The sequence below is a fragment of the Trichosurus vulpecula genome, chromosome 4 (genome assembly GCF_011100635.1).
Source record: "Trichosurus vulpecula isolate mTriVul1 chromosome 4, mTriVul1.pri, whole genome shotgun sequence".
Taxonomy (NCBI): domain Eukaryota; kingdom Metazoa; phylum Chordata; class Mammalia; order Diprotodontia; family Phalangeridae; genus Trichosurus; species Trichosurus vulpecula.
Genome location: NC_050576.1, coordinates 368,840,396 through 368,853,853, shown reverse-complemented (window position 1 = coordinate 368,853,853; position 13,458 = coordinate 368,840,396). Strand labels below are relative to the sequence as shown.

Below are 13,458 nucleotides of genomic sequence, written 5' to 3'. Positions count from 1 at the left end.
TATTATTTTCCCTCTGGACTCTCAGTACCTTTCCCTTACTTCCTACCTTCTCCTTACTGGATACACTTATTAGGGGTATCATTTCCAAATTGCTCGATCTTTTCAGTGGTGTGAAGGGAAGTGCTCAAAACTTTCCAGTACTTTCTGATCTAGAATTGAAGCTTGTGATAGAGGGTTCTAGCCTGTAAGAGACAATGACTAACACATTCCATAAGATGTGCAATCTTTAGAAGATATACACAGAGGTTCATAGGCAAACCTGGAAAGCCATGCTGGTGGGGGAAGATTGGAATGGGACTGGCCAGAATTTCTCAAGCATGAGAACTGGTTGTTTTCTACCACCTTGGAGTGAATCCTTTTAGAGATGTGGGAAATGAGATGTATTCACACTATCAATTACCCCAGCTCTTTACCTAATATACTTGGTATCACGGAATGTCATACTTAGTATGGATGGAGGATAATAACCACCTGGTATGGCCCCTGACAGTAACTAGCACCTTGGCCAAGCCAAAGTCTGAATTCACACTATTACAGGCTGCCTACAAGGAGGTTCCATCCTATTATTTACGTATAATGCCATCTTATTTGTTGGAATAATTATGCTTTTCTCATTCTCAGGGGCACTAAGTAATGGAAAGCAAGTCGTTTATTCTTATTCATCCAGTATGAGAGTAAATTCAGAATAAGAAAAAGACCTCTCCAAATGATATTATTCTGTGAAAGTCAGCCCTGCAGGTATGCACTGCACTCCCAAAGATTAAAGGAACTCAAAGGCCTGCTGCAGTTCCATTAGTCACTGGAAAGTTGAGAACTCCGTTCAGGGAAATGAATTTGTCTTTTGTCAGAGTGATTTTACTTTACTAGCACCCCTTCTCCTCAACTCTCCCTCCCTCACTTTCCTCCTGCCCCCACCTCTATCCTAAATAATAGATATTCTGCCCCTATCATCCTACCTTCTCTATTTCCCATTTTCATTATTGGAATGAGATTTATGCTTTGGTGTTAGAATTGTAAATGATCCAACTATTTTGGAGAGCAATCTGGAATTACACAGAAAGAGTTATTAAACTACCTATACCCTTTCACCCAGCAATACCACTACTTGGTCTATTTCCAAAGATGATCAGAAAAAAAGAAAAAAATAACCTATATGTTCTTTTTAAATTTAGTATTTCATTTTTACCAGTTACATGTGAAAACAATTTTATCATTAATTTTTAAAACTTTGCATTCCAAATTCTCTTCCTTTCTACCTCCCCACCCCTGATCATTGAGAAGGCAAGGAATTCAATATAGTTTATACATGTGTAGTTATACAAAACACTTCCACAACAGTCATGTTGCGAAAGACTAACTGTATTTCCCTCCATCCTGTTCCCCCCACCATTTGTTCCATCCATTCTCTCTCTCCTTCCACCCTGTTCCTCCTCAAAAATGTATTGCTCTGCGTACTCCTTCCCCCACTCTTCCACCTATTCTATCAACTCCCACCTCCACTCATCCCCTCCCCACTTCCTTTTTTGTAGGGTAACATAGGTTTCTATACCCAATTGGGTATGCATGTTATTCCCTCTTTCAGCCAACTCTGATAAGAATAAGTTTTACTCACTCTGCCCCACCTCCCTCCTCTTCCCCTCCACGGTAAAAGGTTTTTCTTGCCTCTTTTATGTGAGTTAATATACCCCATTCTACTTCTCCCTTTCTCTTACTCCCAGTACATTCCTCTCTCACACCTTAATTTTATTTTTTAGATAACATCCTTTCACATTCAACTCACACCTTTGCCCTCTGTCTATATATACTCCTTCTAATTGCCCTAATAATGAGAAAGATTTTGTGAGTTACAAATATCATCTTTCCACACAGAAATGTAAACAGTTTAACTTGATTAAGTCCCTTATGACTTCTCTTTCCTATTTAGCTTTTCATGCTTCTCTTGAATCTCGTAGCCAAAAGTCAAATTTTCTATTTAGTTCTGGCCTTTTCTCAAAAATGCTTGAAATTCCTCTATCTCATTGAATATCCAATTTTTCCTGGGAAAGATTATACTCAGTTTTGCTGGGTAGGTGATTCTTGGTTGTAATCCTAGATCCTTTCACCTCTGGAAATATCATATTCCAAGCTTTCTGATCCCTTAAGGTAGAAGCTGTTAACTCTTGTGTTATCCTGATTGGGGCTCCATGATACTTGAATTTTTTCTTTCCGGATGCTTGCAATATTTTCTTCGTGACCTGGGAACTCTGGAATATGGCCATAATATTACTGGCAGTTTTCATTTTGGAATTTCATTCAAGAGGTAGTCAGTGGATTCTTTAAATTTCTATTTTAACCTCTGGTTCTAGAATATCATTGCAGTTTTCCTTGACAATTTCTTGAAAGATGATATCCCTGCACTCCTGGTCTGAACATCCACTTGATTCCCCCCACTGTCTGTGTGCCTGGAGCTCCAGAAGCAGCAACTACTTCTGCTGCTGCTGCTGAAGCCACTTCTGCTACCCAGACCCTGGGGCTGGACCTTGCCCTTCTCTCACCCAGGTCCAACAGTTTTCCCACTGACTTGCTAAGTTGTCTTTGGTATTTATGGGTTAAGAAGTCTGGAAACCACCATGGCTTGTTGATTTAGTGCCCTAAGGCCTGCTCAGGCCTCTCTGCTCTGGCCTGTTCTGTGTAGGAGTGGCCCACACTGGGCTCTGCTCTGCTCCTAGCATGGTGAGATAGACCCTTCCCGGCGACCACCCAGGTCATCTTGGGCTGGAGATTTGTGTCACTCTGTCGTTTTGTGGGCTCTGTAGCTCTAGAATTTGTTTAGAGCAATTTTTTACGGTTGTTTAGAAGAATTTGGGAGGAGAGCTCAAGCAAGTCTCTGCTTTTACTCTGCTATCTTGGCTCCACCCAATAATCTTCTTCTGACAAGTTGTTTGACCCCCTTATGATCTGTGGGTTGAGAGCTCCAGAAGCAACCCCTGGCACTCCTGATTCAGTCACTACCAAGACCTGCTCATGTGTGTGTTTCTATATCCATATCCATATCCATATCCATATCCATATCCATATCCATATCCATATCCATATCCATATCCATATCCATATCCATATCTATATCCATATCTATATCTATATCTATATCTATATCTATATCTATATCTATATCTATATCTATATCTATGTCTACGTCTACGTCTACGTCTACGTCTACGTCTACGTCTACATCTATATCTATATCTATATCTATATCTATATCTATTTCTATATCTATTTCTATATCTATATCTATTTCTATATCTATTTCTATATCTATTTCTATATCTATATCTATTTCTATCTATATGTGTTTCTCTATCTCTCTATATGTAGGTATGTATGGGTGTGTATATATATTGCATTTTTGTCTAATGGTAGCCATCATTAGGGTAGGGATGAAAGAAAGAAAAAAAAAAGGAAAAAAAATTACAGGATCATTTTGTTGTGTATTTGAAACAACAGCAAATTATGCATAGTAGATTTGCAGTTTTGTGTAAATCAACTTTTTTAATTATACAGTGTTCTGGAAATGCTTGTTTTATTTCATAAATTAAAAAAAAAGACAATGAAAGGGGTTTGGTAGTTACTCAAATCATACCATTTTGGCAATCTTGGTTTCTTTTGTTTCACTTTAACAATTACTTTAGGGAATTTGTGTGTGTTTGTGTGTGTGTGTGTGTGTGTGTGTGTGTGTGTGTGTATCTGTCATTTTATGTCAAGATTACATGAGCATGACACAAAAAACTTTGAAAAAGGAGAACTTTTTTTTGTTTGTTTTAAATATAAAGCTTCACTTTAATAACACGGAGCTGAAGGGAGTGCAGACGCAGGGACTGGAGCTATTTGGGATCTCCTAAGATGGATCTTCTTCTACTCCTGGGAATTAGCAACTTATCTTTAATGTAACCTTATTTGCATATGCTATATAACCCACATGTGTGTGTGGCTGAATGTAAGCCTAAGTGTTTCTGACTTAAATGAAAGGTCAGCTCTCTCATCATTATGTCAGGCTACTTTTCAGAGAACAATTATTGTTAGAAGTCAACAACAACAAAAAGAAAAACAAAAATGATATCAATTGTGGCTGAAGATACATTGAGAGGTTAATGTTTTCAAGACAATATGTAGTAAAACCTCAGTAATTTGAAACAATTTGCGAGGCCAGTCTGACTTAAGTGAAAAAATTGTGCAATGTGTTTTAAAATACTCAGTTTTATTTCATTTAATTATAGACAATAGTAGTAACTCAAATTACAAAGCAGTAGCAAGTTGAGGCCTTATAGGACTGGCTTTAATGAATAGAAAAAATTAATTTGTAATTGGCTAGATGCAAATAAATGCCACTAAAGTTACTTTAAAAGCTTTGAAAACAATATTCATTAGGGAAATTGGTCTTCAATTTTCATTCTCTGTTTTGGCTCTTCCTGGTTTAGGGATCAGCACCATCTCTTACTTCACCTATTTTTCCAAATAGTTTATGTAGTTTTAGAATTAATTGTTCTTTACATGTTTGGTAGAATTCACTAGTAAATCCATCTGGCCCTGGAGATTTTTTCTTGGGGAGTTCATTGATGACTTGTTCAAGTTCATTTTCTAAAATGGGGTTAAGTATTTTATTTCTTCTTTTAGCCTGGACAATTTATTTTTTTTGTAAATACACATCCCTTTCACTTAGATTTTCATATTTATTGGTAAATAGTTCTTCAAAATAGCTCCGAATTATTGTTTTAATTTCCTCTTCATTGGTTGTGAATTCACCTTTGTTATTTTAAATACTGGTGATTTGGTTTTCTACTTTCTTTTTTTAAATCAAATTAAGCAAAGTTTTATCAATTTTATTTTTTTCCTCAAAAAACCCTAATTCTTAGATTTATTTATTAGTTCAATAGTTGTTGTTGTTGTTTTACTTTCAATTTTATTAATCTCTCCTTAGTTTTTTAGGATTTCCAATTTGGTGCTAAATTGGGGAATTTTAATTTGTCCTTTTATTTTTAGCATTTATTTGCATATCCAATTCATCAATCTGCTCTTTTTCTATTTTATTCATATAAGTATTTAGAGATATGAAATTTTCCCAACGTACTGTTTTGGGTGCATCCCATAAATTTTGATACATTGTCTCTTTATAGTCATCCTCTTTGATGAAGTTTGTGATGGTTTCTGTGATTTGTTGTTTGGTCCACTCATTCTTCACGATTAGATTATTTAGTTTCCAATTAATTTTTTAAGCAATCATTTTCTTCACTGAGCTTATAGACCTTTTTTCCATTTGGCCATTTCCACTTTTGAAGGCATTCTCCTCCTTTTTGGACCTCTTTTACCATTTGCCCTAGTCTGCTTTTTAAGGTGTTATTCTCTTTGGTATTTTTTGTGTCTCCACCAAGCTGTTGACTCTTTTCTCAGGATTTTCTTGCATCACTCTCATTTCACTTCCCAATTCTTCTTCTACCTCTCTTACTTCATTTTGAAAATCCTTTTTCAACTCTTCCATGGCCTGAGACTAAGTCATATTTTTCTTGGCAGCTTTGGATATAGGAGCTTTGACTTTGCTTTCTTCTTCTGAGTTTGTATTTTGATCTTCCTTGTCACCATAATAACTTTCCATAGTCATAGTTTTTCCCATTGTTTGCTCATTTTCCCCAGCATATTACTTGAATTTTAACTGTTTATTAAAGTAGGGCTCTGCTTCCATGGTGGAGGTCTTAGTGTCCCAAGCTTCAGGGATTTTGTGCCGCTGTTTTCAGAGATACTTTAAGGACCTGTAAGTTTTCAGTCTTTCCAAGGTGGTATGATCTAAGGAGAGGTGTTTACTCCTATCCTGACCTGTCCTCTGGTCTGTGAGTGATGACAAGCATTCTTTTATATCTCAGAAATGTGAGGAGGGTCCCCAATTCCACTGCTTCCACAAATTCTGCTATGCTAGTGTTCCTTCTCACCCTGCTCACCCTCCTCACCCTGCCACCCAGCACTGAGACCTGGATGCAAGTAAGGGAAAAGTAACAGTGTCCTGCCTCACTGCTAGGCTAGTCCTATAATCTACTTCTGACTACTTTTTTCAAACCCCTTACTATTTCCAGGCTGGGAGACCCAGAAGCAGCCATTGCCACAGCTACTTCCACTGCTGATTCATTTACATCCAAGGCCTGCTTCTGGACTGTGCTGGATGGCACTCAATTACTACCCTGGCACAAAAGACCCTTCATGCTGATCTTCTAAGTTGTCCTTTGGCTGAGATGGTTAGAAACCATCACAGCTGCCAGCAATATAGTTACTCAGATGTCTGCTCCAGGTTTACTGGAACCCGATCAGTGCTGGTGTGGCCTGCCCTGGACTGCACTCCTTTCTCAGCCTGGTATAACAGGCCTTTCCTGCTGACTGCACAAGTTATCTTGGGTTGGAGATTTGTTTAACTCTGTTTTTTATAGGTTCTGCCACTCTTTAATTTGTTTAGATGCATTTTTTGAAGATATTTGGAGGATTTTGGAGGAGATCTCTGGTGAGTCCCTGCATTTATTCTGCCATCTTGGGTCCACCCCTCAGTTAATTTTTAATCTCTCTTTCCATGGCCTTTTATTAAAAGCAATTTTTACTACATCATGAATTTTAGAGGATGCATTTAAAATTTCTGCCTTTCTGCATTTGATTTAGATGTTTGTATGCCATAATACATGCTCAGTTTTAGTGTAGGTGCCATGTTCTGCTGGGAAAAAGGTATATTCCTTTTTTGCCATTCATTTTTCTCCAGAGGTCTACCATATCTAACTTGTCTAAAATTCTATTCACCTGCTTAACTTCTTTCTTGTTTATTTTGTGGTTAAATTTATCTAATCGCAGATGGGGAAGTTGAGGTCCCCTACTACTGTAGTTTGGCTGTCTTTTTCTTTCTCTAACTCACTTATCTTCTCTGCTAAGAAACTGGATTCTTTACTACTTGGTGCATGTATGTTTATTATTGATATGACTTCACTGTCTATGGTAGGTTTTCTCTCCTTGTCTCTACTTCTAGAGCTAGATCTAGTTTTGCTGTGTCTGAGGTTAGGATTGCTACCCCAGCTTTTTCTTTTCTTTTGTTTTGTTTTAACTTCACCTGAAGCATAGTATATTCTCCTCCAGTCCTTTACCTTTACTCTGTGTGTGTCTCTCTGCTTCCCCTATGTTTCTTGTAAACAACATATTGTAGCATTTTGGTTTTTAATCCACTCTGTCATCCACTTCTGTTACATGGGAATGTTCATCCCATTCCCATTCACAGTTATGATTACTGACTGTGTATTTCCCTCCATTCTATTTTTCCCTACCTTATGCTCTTCTCTCTCCTTTCAACCTGTTGCTCCTTCATCAGTGTTTACTTCTGAGCACCACCTCCCTCAATCTGCCCTCCCTGCTATCAGGTTCTTCTTTTCTGCTTTCCCTTCCTACTTAACAATAGGGTAAGATAGATTTCTATACACAACGGACTATGTATTTTATTCCCTCTTTGCACTAAACCCAATGAGAGTTAGGATAGAATGCTCACCCCCTCCCACCTTTCCCTCTAATGTAAGAGGTCTTTCAAAACTTTTCATGTGAGGTAATTTACCCCAGTCTGCCTCCCTTTTCTCTTCTCCCAGTACAATTCTTTTTTTTCACCTCTTAATTTTTTACATCATCATATCAAAGTAAATTTATGTATGTATATCTATGTATGTGTATGTATACTCCTAACCATCTTAATAGATACATAGTTCTATAGAATTTCAAGTATCATCTTCCTATGGAGGGATGTAGACGATATAAGCTTATTGAATATCATGCTTTTTTTTTCTTCTCTTGAGTCTTGTATTTGATTGTTGGGGTCCTCTACCCCCAACACCCAACTTGTTGGGGTCTGTTACCCCGCTGCCCCCCACAACACCCAGGCCTTTGTCCAGCAAAGAACCTGATCTCAGGGACAATGAATGGGGCAGGAGCCGAAGATGGTTAGTAACTCCAACTTATTCAGGTTAGCAGCAAACTTTTATATCTTTGGTTATGTAGGCACTAGGACCGCCCTGGTTCTGCCTACTCTCCTCCCCTTCTTTTCCCACGCTAACCCTAAGTTCTCTGCGGTCAGGCAGTACAGACAAAGAACCAGAAGCTCCATGTGGTGTTAGCAAGCCCAGACAAAGAGCTGGAAGTGCCACGTGGGCAACAAAGGCAAGAGACTACTCCTCCTGTATCTCAGAGCCCTGAGTTTACCTCAGCAGGCCCTGGGCGTGGAGGTCCGGGGAGGGCAGGGGTCAGCTCTAACTTGCCCCATAACATTTGATGATTTAATTTTCTGTTCAAATCTGATCTTTTTATCAGGCAAGTTTGAAAGTCCACTATGTCCTTGCATGTCCACTTTTCTCCACAAAGATTATGCTCCATTTTACTGGATAATTGATTCTTTCTTCTTCTCCAAGCTATCTTGACTTCCAAAATATCGTATTGCATGGCCTCTGATCCTTTAATGAAGAAGCTACTAAGGCCTATGTAATCCTAACTGTATCTCCTTGATATTTAAATTGTTTCTTTCTGGGTGCTTACAGTATTCTCTCCTTGACTTGATAGTTCTGGAGTTTGGCTACAATATTCCTTGGAAGTTTAATTTTGGTATCTCTTTCTGGAGGAGATAGGTGAATTTTTTCAATGACTATCTTACTCTCTGGTTCCAGGATATTGGGGCAATTTCACTTGATAATTTCTTGAAATATGCTGTCCAGTCCAAAGTCTTAAATTTTTAGTATATAAAATATAAAATATTTCACATGAATAAAGTCTGTGCAACTTGAATAAGAAGACAAACAGTGGAGCTGGAAACCATTTACAATAAATATCTCTGATAATCTGATATCCAAGATAGATATGAGATTGAGACCAATAGATGACCAGTGATATTATTCAAAATTAAGTTGGCTAATGAGAATATGGACTGTTTTCTTTTTATTTTTAAAAAATGTATTTATATCTTTGTTTGAGCAGCAATTTAATTTCAAAATAAATCTCACCCTTCCTTTGCCAAGTAGATCATCGTTTGTAACAGAGAATCAAAAAGGAGAAGGAGTAAAAGTAACTAACCCAAAGCCAAGTCTCCCAGAATATGCAATTGAACATTTTTTCAAAAGAATTTCATACCATTTACCATTTTAAAATCATTCCCAATCATTAAATATAAGATGAATGGAAATGAAGACAACTCTGAAGTTAAGCCTTATAACTCTTCAGCTTGCGAAGTTATTTAAAGATGGATACAGTTTATTTTTGAGGGATAATAGGCAGTGATGTGGCATAGCAGATAGCGTGCTGGTATCTGGAATCAGAAAGACTCATCTTCCTGAATTCAAATCTCTCCTCAGACACTTGAGTCTGGTTAAGTCACACTGGGCAAGTCACAGCCCTATTTCCTTCAGTTCCTAATCTATAAAAGGAGCTGGAGAAAGAAATGGCAGATGACTCAATATCTTTGCCAAGAAAACATCAAATGGGATCACAAAGAAACAGACATGTATGAAAGAAATGAACAACAGCAGCAACGGGAAGACCGACCACATTCATGCAGTTTTGGTCAAGCTGTGAATATGTCCACATGTTATTTAAAACAATTAGGAATTGAGAAAGATTAGTAAATAACTTCATAATGTCCATTTTCTAAATCTCACTGCTTTGCACTTTGTCAAGGAGGTCAAAGTCAGAAGGAAGAATCCCATAGAAAGGAGACTATTTATAGCTTTGATTATAGAAAATAAAACTTGTAATGACAGAAAGGCCCATGTATGAGAGTGTGTCTGAAGATATAATAATCATATAAATATAATGAACTATCAATTGAATCATCAGAGATAAAAATATGATAAATTCAGAGAAACAGTGTAAAAATTTTGTGAATTCATGGAGAGTGACCTAAGCTGAACTAGGAGAACAATATGCACAATGAACATAGTAATGTAAATAACAATCCTAATAACGATTAATTGTAATCATTAATCTCAGTCCTAGGTAATAAATGATGAATCACTTCTCCCTTAATGAAGAAGCTCATAGGTAAAGGTTTGCACTATGGCTCTGCTGCTTACTTCCTGACCATGGACGAATCACTTCACCTACTGGGCTTCATGTTCTTTATCTGGAAAATGAGGGGATTGGATTATATGGCCTCTAAAATTTCTTGCTAAGTCTATGAAGTAGAACTTATGAGCCAATAAACCTGGGCAGGAAATAGGTTGAGTGAATTGGATGTGGGATATCAAAAGAAAAAAAACTGTAGAGAAAGCTTCTTCACCTAGAGCAGTAGTTCACGATAGAGAGACATTTGGTGAGCAGAATATTTGGAGCAAAGATGGAGGAGCACATTAGTTTTGGAGAAAAATATGTTCTGAACATCAAACATTTGTTTAAAACTTAATTTAGTTAAGTTTGGGGAAATATAATTTGAGACATGAGAGAACAAGGAATGAAGGAAAGAGGTATGCTAGCCTGGTTCCATAAAACATGGTATGCTCAGGTGACCAAAGAGTACAGCTCCTGATGTTTATGTAGCTTTCAACAGGAGAGGATGGGGCAGGAGTTTGCCTATAAAATTATTGTATCTAGTTATTTCATTTCTGTTATTTTATCCTTCCATTGTATATTGACCTCGACACAGCTCATTCTTGGCTGTGGAAAAAAAGTAGTGAAAGGATGCAAGTCAATGACATTTAAATGACTTTTGCAACGCAGGATATTAAAATACCCTCAAGGAGTCCAGGTTTGTGTATGGAAAGGAAATGACAAGATAGAACCCTGCCCAGTGTTGCAATCACAACTTCTATGTGGTATTTCTAGGCAAGCTAGCTTCAAAGGCTTTGGTTAATTTATATTTGGCGATGACATTTGGGACAGGAGTTTTACCAGCCCTCAAACTCAATCCAACCAGAACTTGGGGATGGAAGTGATCTGGACATGAACAATGCCTTCAGGTAAGGGACTGAGTGGGAGGTTTCAAAGGGGACATTGTTCTCTGAGATCCTTATAAGAGCAGTTGACCTCAGTCCATTCAGTCCAGGTATTGTCGACACCATGGCTGCTACCAAGTGGCTTCTGCTCCTTTTCTCAGTGGCCCTGTTGGGCCTGAGCTATGCAGATGAAGGTAAGTGGTAGACAGAGAAAATCTATGATCATATTAGGAGATTATTGGGTGGAGGTCAGGGTATAATTCTAGTGAAGTCATTTGGTGTTTGCCATCCTCAGTTATTCAGTTACTTTTGTCTTCCTAGAGTTAAATAAATACTAGGTGGTATTCTTATTTTCTGTGTTCTAATGACTCCTCAAATCTCTTCTCTTCTCTGGGTTGCAAACCAAACCCAACCTATTCTTTTTACTCTATTTATTCTTTTCTTCAGTTATCTATGTTCCTTGCTATACCTCACAGAAAAAGACTCTGTATAAAATGCAGGTAAGGCAGCTGGGTAGAAAACATTCTTTCATGCAGTTTGTCTTCACTTTAATTTTTGCATTGAAATTGCCGCCATATGCATCACAAAGTAGAACTTTTCAAGGACTTTCATGTCATAAATTGGGGAGGGTTCTGCTTGAGCCTCTCCTCATTTTTGATTATTCTGTCACTCAGAGCAGCGTATCAAGGGATGAAACAATTCATGAGAAATTCTGCACAAGTGTCTTCTAAAAAGCCAAATAAGCCATTTCTCTTGTCTGAAAATAAATCTAGCAAACTTACTTTGTTTGTCTTCACCCTCTTAAATAGCTAAAATATAAGAGATCATTAATATTTGCATTCACAACCATAACAAATCTTTAGGATGCAGGCTACCAACATTTAAATCTAATCTTTCCTTCTCTTTTATGCATTTCCTCCTTCCCCCACTTTATTCTTTCCTACCATAATCCATAAGACCCTTCTTATTCTAGAGCACCATCAAATTACTCCCTGTACTAGGAATTTCATGGAACAGCATTTTCTTTAAATTATAGGTCAAAGGGCTCTACTGAGGTGTTTTACTTTGAACGAGTGAGTCATGGGATTTGGCACATTTTAGGCACTTGGTAAATATTGAGTGATGGACATAGTTCATAAGAAAGACAAAAAAAATCAATATCTTGTAAATAATCTAACTATGTCACCAGGCTTGAAAAGACCTTCTTTCATATCTACTAAGGAGAAGAGTAGAACTTTATAACATATATGTAAGAGGAATTCCTACATAGAGAGCATGAAGTCATACACAAATGAGGGGATGCACAAATAAGAAACACATGTGATTAAGACATATAGAGAAGGATAAGTCATGCTTCTGATAGAACAAGGTGCCAAAGTCTTCCACTGCTATCATTCTATGAATCGAGGCTAGGCTTGTTCCTGGTCAATGAGTAATATGATCTTCCATCACACAATCTTACCTAGGCTCACCCTGAGCCTGGCACCAACAAGAATCTCTGGAATTCTTATTAGTTCTCCATTGGCTGAACTTGGATCACCCTAATTCAACACTACAGGAAAGGTAACAGGGGCTATTAGGCTATGACACAAACAATTCTGTGTGCTTTCAATGAATATCAGGACTTTTCCCTCATCAGACTTTTCTATATCTATGCTGTCTCCTCTTAGATGAACAAAGTTCAGAAAGTTCAGTAGATGTATCAGAAGCAAGCGTCTCCGCAGAGGATGATCAGGCCTCCAGCAGTGAAGAAGCTGGCAATCAACCACTTGTGTCTCCATATTCTCCTGGAGATGACGAATCAGGAGGTTCAGCCCCAGGTGGTCAACCAGGTGGCTCTCAAGGAGGTCCTTCAGGTGGCCCACAGGGTGGCCCTGTAGGTGGCCAACAGGCTGACCCTCAAGGAGGCCCACAGGCTGGCCCTCAAGGTGGCCCACAGGCTGGCCCTCAAGGTGGCTCACAGGGTGGCCCTCAAGGTGCCCAACAAGGAGGCTCTCAAGGTGGCCAACAAGGTACCCAAGAAGGAGACTCTCAAGATGGAGAGTAAGGAAGTCATTCACTCTTCCCACCACAAAGGTACTTCAGTTCTCTTCTTAGTGAACCAGTACCCATGCTTAAATATGTACTGGCTGTCAACTAATATCATATTTTTCCCAAAATATCTTTTGAGCTCTTTACCCTTTTATATTAGTCTGACTCTTCTTCATTTTTCTTTTCTCTGAGCTATTTGCTCACCTTTACTTCTTTCTGCCTGATTCTCCTTGATAGGAACAGAAACAGAGAAAGAGTTAGAGAAAAAGAGATGGTGAGAAGCAGACAGAGACATAGAGATAGAGAATGGGAGAAAGAGAGCAAGAGTGAGAGTGAGACTGAGAGTGGGAGACAGAGAGAGAGAGAGAGAGAGAGAGAGAGAGAGAGAGAGAGAGAGGGAGAGAGGAGATTAAAATATCTCTTATTCTTTTCCCCTTTCCCCCTATCCGTTATGCTACTCATACCTATACCT

General features: G+C 38.2%; 1 protein-coding gene across 1 annotated transcript; it reads left to right on the top strand.

The window, feature by feature from the left end:
• Positions 1 to 11,079: 11,079 nt before the first annotated feature.
• On the top strand, positions 11,080 to 13,002 carry LOC118847270 (basic salivary proline-rich protein 1-like). The gene is made up of 2 exons (XM_036755780.1): positions 11,080 to 11,149; positions 12,626 to 13,002. The coding sequence occupies exons 1-2, from the start codon at positions 11,080 to 11,082 to the stop codon at positions 13,000 to 13,002; spliced, it is 447 nt and encodes a 148-aa protein (XP_036611675.1).
• Positions 13,003 to 13,458: the final 456 nt, after the last annotated feature.

What these genes read in the sequence shown, in the direction of transcription:
- LOC118847270 (XM_036755780.1), top strand. Translation starts at nt 11,080, where the DNA reads ATGGCTGCTACCAAGTGGCTTCTGCTCCTTTTCTCAGTGGCCCTGTTG. An exon ending in CCTGAGCTATGCAGATGAAG is followed by an intron (nt 11,150 to 12,625) that starts GTAAGTGGTAGA and finishes GTCTCCTCTTAG; the next exon opens with ATGAACAAAGTTCAGAAAGT.